Source organism: Dromiciops gliroides, chromosome 5 (genome assembly GCF_019393635.1).
Source record: "Dromiciops gliroides isolate mDroGli1 chromosome 5, mDroGli1.pri, whole genome shotgun sequence".
In the NCBI taxonomy this organism is placed as follows: domain Eukaryota; kingdom Metazoa; phylum Chordata; class Mammalia; order Microbiotheria; family Microbiotheriidae; genus Dromiciops; species Dromiciops gliroides.
Window position 1 is genome coordinate 69487911 of NC_057865.1, and position 18493 is coordinate 69506403.

General features: G+C 37.4%; 1 protein-coding gene across 1 annotated transcript in view; it reads right to left on the minus strand.

Annotated features, from left to right (window-relative positions):
• The window catches only part of ARHGAP12 (Rho GTPase activating protein 12), a 131686-nt gene that overhangs the window by 24261 nt on the left and 88932 nt on the right, over positions 1–18493 (minus strand). Inside the window, 2 exon segments of the mRNA XM_043967221.1 lie at positions 4009–4090; positions 17300–17361. Of these exon segments, the coding sequence (XP_043823156.1) occupies positions 4009–4090; positions 17300–17361 (144 nt within the window).

The window sequence follows — 18493 nt, forward strand, 5'->3', positions numbered from 1 at the left end:
GCAGCACAATCAGTATTCAAATTCAGTCTTCTGGTTCCAAGTTCAGCATTCCTTCTCTTGGACCACTAGGCTTCCTTGCTATTCTATTTATATTCAAATCACAAGAGTATGTATTTCAAAGTAGAACTGATAAGAGAATTAATAGAAACATAACAAAACCCACAAAATTATTTTAAATTTCCCCAAAATTCACTTTTTGGGGATCAAAACTGTTAACATATAGATTATGATTAGAAATAACTGATACATCTAAATAGAAGCATTTCAGCAATGAAAGTATGAATAAAATGACATGAAATGGAATGACAAAAAGATTCAATTTGCTCAGCAAAATTCCTTGAAATTTTTTTCATCCAGTAGTCCCAGGGATTCCCCATCCCATTTTTTCACAGAATGGTAAAAGGACCAAATTTGCACCTGGTCCCTTGGAACAACCTTGGAAATCATCTACTTCTCATTTGGTAGATTAGATAGCAGACAACCTGCCCAAGGTCACATAGCAATTCCTTGGCAGAACTGGGACTAAACACCCAGGTTTCTGGGTCCCCATCTTTTCATGACATCATGTTGCCTCCATTTCAATGCTGCATTTATTCCCACGAATTCATGTCAAAGAAAAGAGCATTGCTGTGTATGGCGAATGGCATGCAACAGAACACATACAGTGACAGCTGAAACGGGGTCAGAGTTTACAGAGGTGACAGCAGGCCGGCGGCTCACAGAATCTTTCCAAGAAGAAAGCATCGAGAGCAGGAGCTCCGGAATTGAGCCCGTGGGCAGAATGACTTGATGGGAAAAGGGAAAGAGAGGGATGATGTCATAACGATGCATAAAAGCACGATGACACATGAGAGAGGAAACCCCTTGTGGCCCCTTGACAGGACAAAGCATGATTCTACAGCAGACATATGACACCCGCAAAACTGAACTTCCGTGCCTATCTTTTACACCTAAGAGGTATAGATACCACGATTTTTTTTCTTAATCTGCCACTATATACATTCACAAGAGGGTGCTATAAAGGATGTACAACAGATACAAAAATCTATTCAAAGAAATGTCTTATTAAAAATTAATACTTGTACAGAATTTAAATTCACTTTATACATCTAGAATCTGAAATGGAATTTTTTAATGGTGCTGAAATAAATTTAAGATAATTGGCATCTGACTAGGTGACAAAGCACACTTTACAGAATGATTTTATAAAATTAAAAATGATTGTTTCATGTGGATAAACCCATTTTTACTACCCAAGAACTGTTTCTCCAACAGAGAAAGTGGAAGTAGTTCAATCTGCTGAAGATTAAAAGATCAAATCTTGCGAGAGTATAACATCCATGCTCTATTATGATCAAACTCTAAGAAGACAAAGTTATAATCTTCCAAATCTTTTTCTGTAGAGTATATGGCCTTTCACATCAAAGACTAATTTTTATTTTTGTCTCTGTGTCTCCAGTACCTTGAACATATTAAATGTTTATTGAATGGATTTGAATTAATTTACTCTACAAACCTAATTCTATGAACTCTCAATACCTGTGTTTTTGAAGGGAAAGAAATGATCCATAAGAGTCCAATAATACCAAAACTTGGAATACAATTTTCTCCAATTTAACTGTCTCTAAATATATACTAAATGTTTTAAATATAAATAGCAAAGGGAAACCATTCTAAGATTTTCAATTTTGCCCCAGACAATACTCCATAACATCCAGATGTCCTATACTTTCTAGATACTATAAAATTCTATGCACTGATTTCCAATGTAATAGTCTAATTTTATTAACTACCATTATGTGATAGAAATTTATATTTAATTTTTGAAAGTATTTTAATGAATTTAAAATGTTATCTGAACCTATACATATAAAAATGCCTCTGCTCACTGATTTCTCTAATACATTTTCAGAAGCACATTACAGTCTTTTAACATATTAAGTAAATCAAGATAAATTGAGAGACAGTGATCTCATCGCCTAGTAACCTAAGGCTATCCCAAGAGTCCTTCTTAATGTCTTTAAAAATGCAATCTTTAAAATTTTATTTCAATATTTTTCTTTAAATTTCCCTTTCCAACTATCTACTGGCATAACAATTACGTTATTTTCTGCACAATTTCCACTCTTCCAAAATCTTCCATTCAATTCTAACTATCCACTGAACAAGAAGCAGATATCTAGAGTTGTATAATTCACTAGAAACAAAATAACATAAGCAAAAAGGAATTCAAAAATAAAAAGCCATCATGGCATAATTATTTAGTGTTAGCTCACCTCAATATCTATTTATCTTGAAAATGAAATCAAATCAAATTTTCAATTCTCATGCAACAGAAATTATTTCATTGTGTTGGTTGTAGAGATCAGATCAGAGAATGGCACAAGAATGAAGAGACATTCAGCATGTTTATATTTCTGATCAGGTCCTACTGATATTAAGATTATGCTATGCTAGAATCTGAGGGCTAACTTGCTGTATACAGAACCTGATACAGGGCAATCCTCATGTGGGTCTATTATGAATACAGACAACTGAAATTTGTTGTAAATCCTACAAACTACATTCGTTTCTCCACATAGTCTAAGAATCCCTTCACTGTCCCAAATTTCCATTAACTTTAAAGAAATTTAGCCACTCAGAGAAATAATTAGGTAACTGAGTAGGATAAAAAAATTGGTGAAATGTTCATGTTGAAAAAAATGCATTTAAACTAAAAAAAAAAAAAAGGCTTCAACACGTCTTTAATTATTCATGAATAGTTGTTGATAATTATTTTTATAATTAATGTTATTTTAAAATTTAATTTAACAAGCATTTATTCGTGTGCAAGGTAAAGGGTGGCAAAGTGATAGACAGTGAGTCAGAAGGCCTGAGTTCAAATCTCATCTAAAATATATTAGCTATGTGACCCTGGTCAAGGTTCTCAAACTCTGTTTCCAAAGCAACTTGGACATAACTCTGAAGTTATAGAGGACAGCAACTTGTTTTGTTTCTGGCTTTATCTATAGCACAGAAACTTTTTTGCATGTGTGCATGCATACATGAATGAATGAATGGTCCAGGCATGGGACAGAATTTATGCAAAGGCCCAGAGGAGTGAGACAGACTGGAGTTTGGATAAAATGTACAATGAACAAAAGGCAGTAATATGAAATGAAACTGGTAAGGCAGACTGGAACCAGTCTTGGTGAAGGGCTTTTAATGTCAAAAAGAGAAGACTATTCTAGACATACTGGGGAGACACTGAAGCTTCTTGGGCAGAAGTGACACAGTTATTTGGTAGTTGTGTGGGAGAACAATTGAGGAGGCTACTGCAATAATCCATGGGATAGGTGATGAGGGCCAGGGGATAGGCATTTGCAAAATGATGTTATAAAGGCATAACTGACAACACTTGGCAACTAAATGGATCCTCAAGTGTCAGGGAGACTGAGGAGTCTGAGATGCTGCAACAATTGCAGACCTACATGCCTCTGAAGTATATTTTTAAATGCAATCATAAAAAAGGTTTCAGAATTACTCAAAATATGATGAAATGTCCTTATCTCATCAAGGAAAGGGGCCTTCAAAAATAACTTTCGACATTACAGATGCATTTTAAAGCTACAGATTAGACTATTCCCCAGCACTCTCTCGATGCAAGGCATTTGAAGCTTGCTGCACTACTGGCTACTTTGTTTGACTCCCAGTTGGGACTAAATTATGTCTCTCTTTTATGCTTTTCCTTCCAAAATGCCTAAACTTAAGGCCTAATAATTTAAGAGTAAAGCATCTGTGAAGATATCAGTGTTAGAATCCTGGTACTGAGCCAGGAATATGGTTATTCAACAATGCTAAGGAAAGCCAGATTTTTTCTAATTAAAAAGTAGAGCAAATATTCAGACCTCTTTTCTCCATCATACAGAAATATATACTGGGAATTTGCAAACTACTGTTGAAATTTATGTACCATATCCAGTACTTTTAAATCAAAGGTACAAATTACCAGACATATGGCATACTTACCCAACTTGTGCTACTTCCTTGGGTTTTGGTAAATAGTAAAGATGAACCTTGTAATACTGCCCAGGAAGATAACCAGTTCTTTCTGTAATTATAAAAATAACCATTTATGCCAAAGATTCTTATAATTAGGAGACTATGAACTTAAAAAAGTTTTGACAAGTATATTTCAACATAATTGGTTTCCTCTGTAATCCTATATATTTCATTTTATGCATTTAAAACATTATTCTGAGAAGGGGTCCACAGGTTTCACCAGACTGCCAAAGGGATACACAGAAAGCTTAAGAACCCCTGATTTATGCCATTTTTAGTTATTGCTTAGCAATTTCACTGGTTGATTAATATGCCTTTATGTCAACAAAATCTACAATCCTAAATTGCACAGTTGATTACTAATAAAAAGTTGCCAGAATTATTTGGAGAGGTTTACCATGTGAAGAAGGAATGTGTACAGCAAGTCTGTGACATATGGCATTGCTCTGTCACTAACAATCAAGAAACTAATAAAAAAATGAATCCTTCATATTTATGACACATTAAACACACCTGACAAAAATTCTTATCGATATTCTTTAAAAAACAAAACGAAACAAGAAGCCAATTTACATTGTAGACAGGAAGTGCCTTAATTTTTCTCTCTCAATTCCATTCTCTTCATAGTAGAGCACTGTAGACATAATTGGTGCTCAATAAATGGGATGACATTAAATTATTCTATTATTCTATTACTGTTCTCTTATCACTATCAAATCCCTCCCCACCAAAAAATATTAAGTAACTAATCCATAATCTTATTAGTCATTTTGCTTTCAGAATTTCAGATATTCCCTTGGAAACAATTGTCTTCTTTTATTCCCCAAACTTTTGAGATGGGTGTTGTCCTAATTTTAAAGTTGGACATATTTGAAATCTGATTATTGAAAGATTAAATCTATACATTAAGAGTTTAGAAAAGGGAATATTTCCTCTAAGATTTCTCTGCCAGGGATTTATAAGGTATTGCTGATGAAATTACTTTTTCAGACTTGCTAGAACAGAAACTGAAAAATATTTCATCTGAAAGATCAATGAGAAAAATCAATGGCGATCATGCCAAGATAAACAAAAATAATACTCCAATGGATCTGTGATCTCATCAGTTTGAATGTTCCAGAACAGAAACAACAGCCCAGACTACAAATTCTTCTGTAGCCATGTGGTTCTCCGGCAGCCTTCTTCTTTAGGAACCTCTTGGCTACCAAAGTCTGAGACTGGCCTGGCCCAGCAATCAAATGAGGGGAAAATGTCTGGAAGACAAGATAAAAACAGCACCTTCACACCTGAAAGAGACAGCAAGGTGATAAAGTGGAGAGAATGCTGGGCCTGAAGTCAAAAAGACCTGAGTTCAAATCCAGCCACAGATGCTTCTTGGCTGTGTGAGCTTAGACAAGTCACTTAACTTCTACTTCAGCTTCTTCATCTGAAAAGTGGGGATAACAAATAGCACCTACTTCCTAGGGTTGCTTCATAAAGAGTGTTATGAATCAAAGTGCTATGACATGCAAGCTGTTAGTAGTCTTAGTGTTATTAAATTTCTAATTAGACCCTCAATCTTATAGTGGTTTAGTTTGCAAGGTTCTCCCTAGTGGGCAGTCCCTCCACCCGGTGGTAAAAAAAAAAAACTTCCACCAATTCCTGATTCTCTATCCCGTGATTAGTAAATGCTGTCGGTTCAGTTAGAAATGTTGCTGTTCAATCATTTTTCAGTCTTCTCTGACTCTGCATGACCCCATTTGAGGTTTTCTTGATTTGCCATTTCCTTCTCCAGCTCATTTTCCACATGAGGAAACAGTAAGTGACTTGCTCTCTGGGTCTGAGCCAAACTTGAACTCAGGAGATGAGTCTTCCTGACTCCAGGCTGGGCACTCTATACACTGTGGTGCCACCTAGCTGCCCACAATCAGAGATTCCATTTATTCTATGACTCTTGCACCCTCTATGGCTATGCTGAGACCACTCCTCTGCCAATATCGCTCAGTAACTTCTACTCCTTTGAGATTATATCGCCCTGTGCAAGTTACTTGTGCTTCATCTATAAGAACCTCCATTTGTTCAGTACAGGACTCACTGTGTTCCTCCTCTCCACCCCAATCCCAGACTTTATCCTGAGTGACTTCAGCATTCGAGCACCACAGCCTCAACTCCCATGACGTGTCAATGATGCCTGCACTATCCAATGAGGTAGTCTGTGGATCTAAGACATACCTTAGAGCAATCAACGGGTCTTTATTAAGCACTTACTCTGTGTCTTTGCCCTCAAAGAGCTCACACTCTCAGAGGAGACAATACGTATGCACCTAAGCATATACAAAATAAATAGAAGAGAATTTCTGGTAAGACGTAATCAATAGTTGCTTGAGAGAAGGGGAAATGGGGTCTCTTGGAGGCAGTGTTTAAGTTGAGTTTGAATGAGGGACAGCCTCTGTAAAGGCCCCAAATTGGCAGATACAATGTCATAAAGAAAAGCAAGAAGGTCAGTTTTGGTGGTAATGTATCATAAAGTCTAAGGCATCTAGGTGACACAGTGGATAAAGTGCTGAGCCTGGAGTCAGGAATATTCATCTTCATGAGTTCAAATCTGGCCTCAGATTCTTACTAGCTGTGTGACCCTGGGTAAGTCATTTAACCCTGTTTGCCTCAGTTTCCTTATCTGTAAAATGAACTAGAGAAGGAAATGGCAAGCTATGCCAGTATCTTTGCCAAGAAAATCCAAATGGGGTAATGAAGAGTCAGTCAAATTGAACAACAATTATAGTCTAGAAAGTTTAGTGGTACCTAGATTGTAAAGGGCTTCAAATGCCTAACAGAGAAGTTTGGATTTTTACACTAGAGACACAGAAACCACTAAATTTTTTTAGTATGAAAGTGGCTTGATCAGCTATGTGAAAGTTGGACCTGAGATGGAGGAGACAGGTAGCAGGGGAGCCAATTAAGAAGCTGTTGTGGGGCAGCTAGGTGGTGCAGTGGAGAAAGCACTGGCCCTGGATTCAGGAGGACCTGAGTTCAAATCTGGCCCCTGACACTTGACACTTAATAGCTGTGTGACCCTGGGCAAGTCACTTAACCCTCACTGCCCTGCCCCCCCCCCCAAAAGACCTGGATTCAGCACTCATTGACATAAGAGCTCAGACAAGTCATCTAACTTCTCTGGGTCTCAGGTTCCTAATCATGGCCAGGGTTCCGAAGGGGACTTCAACATGTATATTGAAATCCCTAGGCAGGAAGGCAAGGGTTTGGATGGAGAGGGAGATTGTGAGAAGGGAAGCAGAATCACCTGGGGATTCAGTATCCCCATAAATGTGTATAACTGTCTATGGGCACGCTCCAACTGGATCATCCTCGGTAGGGGGACACAGACGAAACTTCCATCCACTGTTCCTAGTTCTGTCTGCTGAGGCCAAACAGAACACATCTAATCTCTCTCACAAATGACTAAGGACAGCTATCACGTCCATACCTATTTAGCAGGATCTAAAGTCGAGAGAGGCTGACTACACGTCTGTTCCAACCTCGTTTCACAGATGAGGACACTGAGGAGTGGTGAGGTTATGTGACTTGCCCGAGGCCACATAGATTATAAGTGGCACACTGGGATACGAACCCTAACTGCATACCCTCTACTCTTTCTATTAAACAAGAATCACAGAATCTCATAACAAGAAAATGCTTCAATTACCATCTAGCCCAACCCAAAGACAAAGTAAATTTCCACTGTAATCTATGAGACAAGAAGCCATCTGGTCTCAGCACGAAGACCCCCAAGGAAGGGGGACTCATCAGCTCTGGAGGCAGCCCATCCCACTCTGGGATAGTGCCAGCTGTCAGGAAGTTTTCCCCGACATCAAACCCAAATCTGGCTCTTTCCAGCATTCTGCCATTGCTCCTCCTTCTGCCTTCTGGGGACCAACTGAACAAAGCTAAGGGATAAGCTCTTCCACATATCTCTACACATACTTAAATATGGTAACTATAAACCCCCATGTCTTTTTTCCCCCTATGGCTGGTCTTCATAGGGCATGGACTCCAGGCCCTTTCCCAACCTGTCTGCCCCACTCTGCATAGGAAACCAAGGTGCCTGACAATGCTCTCGAGAAGGCCTGATGAAGTACAGTGGAACAGAGCATGCTTGGCTGCCTCCTCCCACTGCTGACTCATTCTGAGTTTGAAGGCTGCCGATCCCCAAGCCTTTCACAACAACTACAGCGTATCCAGGAAACCCCTATTTTATACTAATGAGGTTGATTTTTTTGGGACTCAAGGGCAAGACTTCCATCTTTAACCCTATTTGGTTTCATCTGATTAGATTTATCCCAATGCTCTGGCCTGACAAGATCCTGATTCTGTCATCCAGTGTGTGAGCTACTCCTCCTCTCAGCTTTTTGTCATTTGTAAATTTGATGAACATACCACCTATGACTTTATCCAAATCACTGATAAAAATGCTGAATAGCACAGGGTCAAGAACAGGGTATTCCAGTGGAAATCTGCTACAATAAAACAGAACCATTAACAATTAATTCTTTGAGTTCAGTCTCATCCCATCATACTGCTTCTTTCAGCTTGTATGGCCGAATCGCAAGGACCTTTGTAGGCCTGGTACCTTTCTTCCTAAAATCTAGGACTCTGAACTAAAAATAATACTCAAGACGTGCTCCCACTAGGGCAGAGTACAGCAAGAGAGTACCTCTCTTATTCTGGACGCTATGCCTCTCAATGCATACTAATATTACATTAACTTTTTAATGCTTAGCTGCTGTTTTTGACTCATTGAATTTATCAGTCTACTACAATTCTCCAATCTTGTCAAATGAGCTACTATCTATCTAGATTTCCCCAAATCTAGAGCTTGAGGGAACTGATTTTTTAAATACAAGTGTAAAACTTTACATTTGTCCCTATCAAAGTTAATTTTAATAGATCTGGCTCAATGTTCTAACCTGTTGAGATCTTTGTACATCTTGTCATTCAATAGGCTAGCTATCCTTCCTAGCACCTGCTAGTCTTATAAAACCACTCTCAATAAGTGCTCTAATAATAATATCTAGCATTTATATAGTAGCGTTTTAAGGTTTGCGAAACATTTTACAAATATTATCTCATTTTATCCACACAATCTTATGAAGCAGATTCTACTATTATCCCCCTTCTATAGACAAGAGAACTGAAGCAAAGAGCAGTTAAATGATTTACCAAAGGTGAATCTGAGCTCAGGTTTTACTGATTCCAAGTTTACTATTCTTCTCTACCCACTGGACCACACAGTTGCCTCAATTTTATAAATGGGAACAATAAGTAGATGGAGTGGTTCACTCTTGTGTCCTCCAATTACAATTTTTGTTTTTTATTTATATATGCCATATGTTTGGGGGATAATTTCAGTTAATCACATTTTCACCTAAGAGTTTTATTCATAAATGCCTTTGTAATTTTCCTGGATTCATAGAACAACTTTAAAAATCAAATAATCCACATTATGTACTTTAGGGTCAATAGAAATAAAATCAAGTTGGAAATAATGATATTGCCTTGCTTTTGCATTTGGGAATGGTATTAAAATTAAGGTTAAAAAATATGGCTTCATTATCTTCAGAGTCAGTTATTAGCACTTTTATTTCTTGTCTCTTCAAACTTCCCAGTTTTACCAGCTTTAACAATAATGGGTCTAGGGGCAGCTAGATGGTGCAGTCAGTGGATAGAGTACCGGCCCTGGAGTCAGGAGTACCTGAGTTCAAATCCGACCTCAGACACTTAACACTTACTAGCTGTGTGACCCTGGGCAAGTTACTTAACCCCAATTGCCTCATTACAAAAAAATTTAAAAAATTAAAAAAAACAGTAATGGGTCTAGGTACAAACCTATACACGTTTTTTTAAAAAAAAAGACTGTCTACAAATGGACCTAATCGTTTAAAAAACAAAGTATTTTCATTATGCATCGCTGGGTACAGTAAAGGATGGTTTTCAATCCAGAAGATAAGTCTAAAAAGTAGAGTCACACTGCCTATTCTGCACAACAATAACAAAACGAATGGCTTTATGCTTGTGCTTAACTACCACTTTCACTATTCTTCCTGGAACCCCAGAGTTCCTTGAATATAATTTGAGAAATACTGTTCCATGTAGCACCAACAAACATTTACCAAGTGCCTGAGTGCAGCAGAGTGTCAGGTGTGGCATAAAAATACAAAATGTAAAACCCTTCCTAACTGACAGGCCATACAAAAACAGTGTGCCAGTGTGGCACTACCTGGAGGTAGTTTCCTGACCACTGGGTTAGACTAAAACAAATGAAACAATCAATCTAGTATGCACATTTTTAATATGTATGTATATTCATGTGCATATATGTATATGTCACATTGTGTCCTGCTTGCTTAGATTTCACAGGGCATGTTTGCAAATCCCAGCTCCATTATCTACTACCTGTGTGACCCCTGGGCAGGTCACTGAAGTTCTCTTTATCTCTAAAAAGAGGGGATGGGCCAGATGGGCTTTTAAACCCATGACTTTAAACATATGCTTACAGGAGAACAGAGAAGAAGCACAGCTGCCCTGATCAGGGATGGGTCCAGGGAGATAATAGAACCCAAAGTGTACCTTGGGTATGAATATGTGGAGAGGAAAAGCAAGGCAATCCAAGAAGAGAATACAGTATAAGAGAAGGATTGGAAGTAATACTGAAGGGACCGTATGGAGACCAGTTTAACTTAAGCAGAGATCCATAATTTTATGCATTAGGAACTTAAGCTCAACAGTATCTTGGGGTCCACATTTAAAACACCTAAAAATTAATTTTTTTGACTAAATATCACTCCAGTGGGACACTGATGAACATGTTATCTATCTCTAGACAGGTGTGACGGACTCAAGATGGAGAGTGAGACATATTATGAATATTTGTCACAAGGGTTTCATTTCCCTTTTTTTTCCCAGTAGAGGCTAGGGAAGCTGAGAGAGAAAGGGAGTGTTCACCTCTCCCCTGTACCCCACTAAAAAAGAGAGAACAGAAAGGAACCAGAAAGTAAACGGACAAGGAGAACAGGAAGGAATCAAACAAGCGGGACTATGTTGAAGGTGACATGCGGAATTTATTACACATTTAAAAAGAAAAGTGAGTTCTACATATGATATCTGCAGTTCATTTGTAATTCTCTCCCACTGTTTCACAATGTATAAGGAAATGTCTATTTTATTTGGTGTTCAAGGTCAGAATTAAAAAAATATAATAAAATGGAAAAAAAATCCCTATTCTCTTTTAGACACATCCTGATTATGATGATCCCTGCTGCTATTATATAAATTAAATATGAATATCTAATTCTTCCCCTTCCTTAAGCATAAACACTCCTGCAAGAGTTTTGTCAGTATCTTTTAGGTACCTCAGCCTTCAAATCAGAGCAATCAAGCAGATTTCATTAGGTTTTGTTTATACCAGTACACTAGTTCTCTCTTCCAACCTAATTATTTCCCAGCATGGTATAGTAGTTAAAAAACTTGTTGTTGGGTCAGGAAGACTTGAGTTCTCGACCTGCCTCTGACCCACACTGGCTGGGTAAGTTACAGAAATGTCATTAAATCCATCCCTCAGTACTTCAGGCAACTCTCCTGCACTAAATTACAGATAAGGTGGAAGGAATATCAAAACTGAATTTTGCACACTAATAAAATCACAGTGACAGATTGGGTTTTTTAAATTGTCCATTTTTATAGTAATGAGTGATATTTTACATGCCTGATCCTTCTAAAATGGGGCACATACACTTTGACTCAGCAAAACTAGGCATTTAACTTAGAGATAAAAGAGGAAGACTAGAATACACAAAAAGATATTCAAAGTAAAAAAAGGAAACAAAGGTGGTGCTCCTTATTTTGCTGTAGCAAAGAAGTGGTAACTTAAGGGGTTAACTAAAGTCTGGGAAAGGGCCAACAAATTGTGGTGTATGAACATAACAAAATATTATTATGGAAGGAATGGATTCAGAGAAATCTGAGAAAATGTATAAGAACTAAGATCAAACAAAGTAGACAGAAGCAGAACAAATTATGCAATGCCTACAACAGTGTAAAAAAAATTATTTTAAAGACTTAAGAACTCTGATCAACACAATGACCAACTACAACTCTAGAAGAGCAGTGATAAAGCATGATATTCCTCTCTCTCCTAAGAGGTACAGTGTGAGACAGACAGTTTTTACGTATTACTGCCACGCATGCATTTGTATTGCTCAATTATGCTTATGTGTTAAAAGGGAGGCTTTAAAAAAAAATTTAGATGGGGATTGGAGGTGAGAGGGTAGCGAAAATGATGCCAAAAACTGTCACTGAAGCAACTTTTAAAAGTGTATAGAAGGGGGGCAGCTAGATGGCGCAGTGGATAGAGCACCGGTCCTGGATTCAGGAGTACCTGAGTTCAAATCTGGCCTCAGACACTTAACACTTACTAGCTGTGTGACCCTGGGCAAGTCACTTAACCCCAATTGCCCTGCCAAAAAAAAAAAGTGTATAGAAGCGGGGCAGCTAGGTGGCACAGTGGATAGAGCACTGGCCCTGGATTCAGGAGTACCTGAGTTCAAATCCGGCCTCAGTCACTTAACACTTACTAGCTGTGTGACCCTGGCCAAGTCACTTAACCCCAACTGCCTCACTAAAAAACAAAACAAAACAAACATATAGAAGGGGCAGCTAGGTGGCGCAGTGGATAAAGCACCAGCCCTGGATTCAGAAGAACTTGAGTTCAAATCCGGCCTCAGTCACTTGACACTTACTAGTTGTGTGACCCTGGGCAAGTCACTTAACCCTGACTGCCCTGCACCCCTCCCCCCCCCAAAAAAGTGCATAGAAGAGAACCAAAGATGTGCAGGACAGCTTTGACATCGAAGTGCTGTTGATTAAAAACCACAAGGGGCACATAAGAAAGATTCATGGTTTCCTATGCAACCTTCTTTCTTTGCTCACTGTAAATGGAAACACTGTTTGCTAGTGTCTGTCAAGTATGCTGAATTAATCTGTTGAATATATAATTAAAGATGGTTTTTCTATTGGCCTTCACATCTTTAAGTTTCCATAATTTTTAACATCTAGAGGCCTTGGTATTTTTAGTACCCCTTCCCTTGATAATTTATTATTGATCTAACTTTTTTTTTAATCTAATTTTTTAAAAACATGTCCTGTAGGTTTCTAGATCTTAGTGAATTGTGAGAATTATATCTACAGAATGCTCTGGTATGGTGGCAGTGGCGCAAGTCCAAGGATGGAAAGAAGGCAGTGAAACATCTTCCAGCATGAGATGAGTTGTGCTGGTCATTTTAGTAACTGTGAAATGTCCCAGATCACTGTTTCATGATACTTAACCTCTGCCTTAACAAAAGGACTGCCTACAGGGCCTGAGAGAGGAGTACAATGGCATTGGCTCTGGAGTCACAAGACCTGGGTTCAAGTCTCCCCTCTGGCACTTACCATCTGTGTGACCCTGGGCAAATCACTTAAGTCTCCCCAGTCTTCTTTTCTTCATCTATAAAATGAGGGTTTAAAGAAGATCCCAGATCTAGAGTTAGAAGGACCCTTAAAGGCCATGCTGCCCAGTCCCTTCGTTTTACAGATGAAGCAAATGAGGCTCAGGGAGCTCAGCCTGGAGTGCGACAAGATGGCTTCCTTTCAGCTTTCAAACTAAGATCTTGTACTCTGTTTCTAATGAATATCGCTTTCATTTCTAGAATACTAATTATGATTGCTGTAATAACAGCTGGTGTCACAGTTTTAAGATATGTAGGTGGTAGATGAGAAAAGCCAAAGTGTTTATGGGACTAAGGAATCATGGGAGTGAAGATAAAAGGAACTTTTTAAGGTCATCTATTCCCATCCTTCAGACAACACTGTAAACTTTGGGATCAAAGATACTATCTAAACAAAGTAATATCAATTTTATTAGTCAGACTTATACCAAGGTTACATTACCTCTAAGTAGTTATGAAAAAGAACCTGATATCCAAGATACATCATAATATGGGAAGATTGAAATTCATTAACAAAATTCAATATTTAGATATAAAAATAAATATAATTAAAATAAGAGCTCTGACAATTTTAATAGACAAAGAGCTCATATACAAAATATATACATGGCATTTTTCTAGTTAAAGTTATCTTTTTTAAAAAAATTCACACATCCCCCAAAAGAGAAAAAGACCTATTTGTACAAAAATATTTCTAGCAGCTCTTTTTGTGGTGGCTAAGAATTAGAAATCAAAGGGATGCCCATCCATTGGGGAATGGCTAAACAAAGTACAGCATATTATGATGATGGAATATTATTGTGCCCTAAGAAATGACAAGCAGGATGATTTCAGAAAGGCCTGGAAAGACTTGTATGAACTGATGTATAGTGAAATGAGCAGAACCAAGAGAATGTTGTGCACAGTGACAGTAATTATTGTTTAATGAAGAACTGTGAATGACTTAACTGTTTTCAACAATACAATGATCCAAGACAATCCCAAAGGACTATTGATGAAACAAACTATCCACCTCCAAAGAAAGAACTGATGTTGATGGAAGATGGGCTGAATCATGCTATTTTTCACTTTCTTTCATTTTTCTTTCTTTTATTTAAGTTTTCTTGTACAAAATTACTAATATGGTAATGTTCTACATAATCGTACATGTATAACCCATATTTGATTGCTTGACACCTCAGGGAGGAAGGAGGGAATGGAGGGACAGAGGAATAAATATTGGAACTCAAAACTATAAATAAAAATATTTATTATTTTTTTTAATTCACAGAATGAATTGTAGGCTCAATAAACCTAAAAGCAAATGTTCTGTTTAAGTGTACTATCGTAAAAGATTGATGCCTTAAACTCTTAATTAAGTTGAAAAAATTATAACAATTTGTTAATCATGTAAACCAAGAAAATGAGAATTCAGGGAATTTTCCTTGGCATTCCATACATCAGATACATAAATTCCTAAATATTTCCAAATATCTTCACATTTCTTATGATGAGTAAACAATATCTATATCCTAGAATAAGAAGAGGAAAAAAGGGCAATAGAAGAGTATAGGATAATAAAGGCAATTTTAGTTACATAAAAGTTAAAAGTTTTTCAAGAAGAATGTAATAAACATAGGATAAAAGAAACTCTAGAGTGGAAGAAACATGTACACCACCTATCCCTGATAAAAAAACAACCCTATGTCCAAGACTTATTTAGGAAACAACACAAACACAGAACACCAAAAGAGCTCCTCCAACATATAAACTAGTTGAAGCACATTGACAGTTTTCAAAAAATTGTGAATTATAAAATGACCACTTCAAAACATGCTCCAAATTGCTAACAGAAAGAGATATGTCAATTTAATACAGCCTCAGTTTTACCTCACATCCTGCAAATTAACAAGAATGCTACCTGGATAGGTGGTATCAAAATTGGACAGGTGTTAGAGAGGGAAAATCAGCACACTAATGCACGGCTGGTGAATCTGGGAATTCATCCAACCATTTTTGGATATTAATTTAGAATTATGCAAGAAAAAGTAACTATCTAAATCTTCTGACCAAACAATTTTATCAAGAGGCATAGATTGAAATTATAAGTCAAAAGTCCAATATATTAAAAAAGTATTCATAGCAGTACTCTTTGTGGTAGCAAATAACTGGAAACACAATAGGTGCCCAAAGATTTTGTTGCTGTTGAGTCATTTTCACTCATGTCCAACTCCTTGTGACCCCACTTGGGGTTTTCTTAGCAAAGACCTTAAAGTGGTTTGCCATTTCCTTCTCTAGCTCATTTCACAAATGAAGAGACTAAGGCAAACAGGATTAAGTCAAGACTTGCCCAGGGTCACACAGTTAGTAACTGAGGCCACATCTGAATTCAGTAAGATAAGGCTTCCTGATGACAGTGCTTTCTCCACTGTGCCACCCTAGTTGACTGCAGATTAGAGAATGGCTTTAAAAAAGAGAAAGAAAGAAAAAGCCATGACATACAAATCCAATGGAATATTATTGTACACAAAGAAATGATGACTATTAGGAATTCAGAGAAGCACGGGAAGATGTGTTCTTACTTAAGTAGAAGCAAATACACAAAATGATCACAACAATGTAAATGAAAAGATCACTAGACAGGAAGTCAAATTCTGAGTCACTGAAAACCTAACAAAGAGCCTGGAGAAGAGAAAATGAAGGCTGTTCTCCCCCTACCCCCTGAAATAACCATAACGTTTAGATACAACATGACAATCAAACAATTTTTAAAATGTTTGTATCCATAACAAAAAAAAAAGTCTTGGAGTAATTTACTTTGTGGGTTTTTTTTTAACCTCAACAAAATTTCCCCTGGGTTCCCCACTTCTGATATATCTAAATGAAATGGCCAAGCACCATGCCCAGAGCTACGTAGCCTCCATCCTTTAGTTAGTCAGTGCCCCTCATTAGAATGTAAACTCCTTGATAGCAGGGATTATTTTTCTCATTGCTAGTATTTGTATCTTCTGGGCTTAGCACAATGCCCAGCACATAGTAAAATGCTCATTTCCTTTCTACCTTGAGACACAGGAGCATTAATGAACATGAGATGACAGTCTAAATCAAAAGTTAAAAATGATTACAGTGTTCAGGGTATGAGAAAATAATGGGGTCAAGCGACACAAGGGCACACTGGGAGGACAAGAAAACCTGTTAGATTCCTAAGTAAATAGTCCTTCCTGTTTAAGAAAGTCTTCCAGGGGCAGCTAGGTGGTGCAGTGGATAGAGCACCAGCCCTGGAGTCAGGAGGACCGGAGTTCAAATCCAGCCTCAGACACTTAACACTTACTAGCTGTGTGACCCTGGGCAAGTCACTTAACCCCCATTGCCTCACTAAAAAAAACAACAAAAAAACCAACAACATAAAAAGAAAGTCTTCCAGATTAAAAACATGACTATAATATATAACTATACATGACTATAATACTTAATTCTTTCTTATATTTTAAGGAGAATCTTGGCTACACAAACCATTATATAGGTGATTTTCAAAAGGTGCTACCTCAATATCCTCTAGAATCAGAAGTTTCAACTACCAACCTAAAGTTACCTCATCTTGAACTTTGAGATGTACAAGGAAAAAGCAAAAGGAAATGTTTTCATTAATTTCATACCAAAATAAAATCTACATAAGCTCATATAACAAAAAAGTATGCTTAAGGAAATGTTTACATTTTATATTAAGAACATTAAAAACACCACAGATTCAGTGCACTTACCTAACTTTTTTCCCATTTTCAGTCATTTTTGTTACATTTAACAATCCATATTTTTCTTGGCCCTAGAGAACAGAACAGACTGATTATAGACATTCATTTCTGTACTCCAACTCACCAGCAATCGCAACAAGCTAACCCTTTAAAAATTGGCTTCGTACAAGAAAAAGTGGTGGTTGGTTTGTTGGTTTGTTGTCTGTCTGTCTGTATTTGTGTTTGTTTGTCTGTTGGTTTGTTTGTTTGTTTGTCTGTTTGTTGGTTTGTTTGTTTGTCTGTCTGTCTGTTTTTTTGTTTGTTCTCTGTTGTTTTGTTGGGGGGTGGCCAGGCCTGTGACTTCATGGGCATGGGGAGCTCCAGGGGACTGGAAACAGGAACGGTTTTTACCAAAAGAAATCAGCAATTGTTCTGCAGTTTAAAGGGGGTTATGTGGGCACTGAAGGTTAAGCAGCTCGCTGTGTCAGAGGCAGTATTACGCACAGTATCAAAAAGCCCAATTACATAGGACAATACTATAATTACAGTTAGTTTTCCTCTCCATTTAATGACTGAGACATTTTTAAATGAACATTTTACAATGAGAAAGATTTAAATAAAAGCTGATACCAAAAACAAACTCTTATTAAATAAATCCTTGTATCTGGACAACAAAGAATTCATAAAGACCATCATTTTAGAAGTGAAAGAGACCTTAGCCCAACCCCTCATTTTACAAGGGAAGAACCTAAGGCCCAGAGGGGTCAGGGAATCTCCTTCGGTCAGACAACAGTAAGTAGCAGACTCAGAACTCAAATTCTCATCCTCTGACTCCAAATTCAGGACACTTTCCACTTACATCTTACACAGATGATTTAAAAGCAGCACTTCACCTCTGGTTTTTGGAATTTAAACTATAGTTCTCTCCCTCATCCTTGTAAAATATATTCAGAATCTAAATTTTAGTGTAACAAAAACATCAATACAAATGACAAAGAACCACAATCAAACTTCCTCATGAAGTCATAGTAAGTCATATGACCTTAGAAAGTCCCATTAATTCTCAGTCAATAAATAAACATTTCTTAAGTGGCAATGTTGTTAGGCACTGTGCTAATCATGGGAGATACCAAAAAAAAAAAAAAAAAAAAAAAAAGCAAAAGACAGTCCCTGACCTCAAAGAGTTCACAATCTAATGGAGGAGACAAGCAAACAAACATGTAC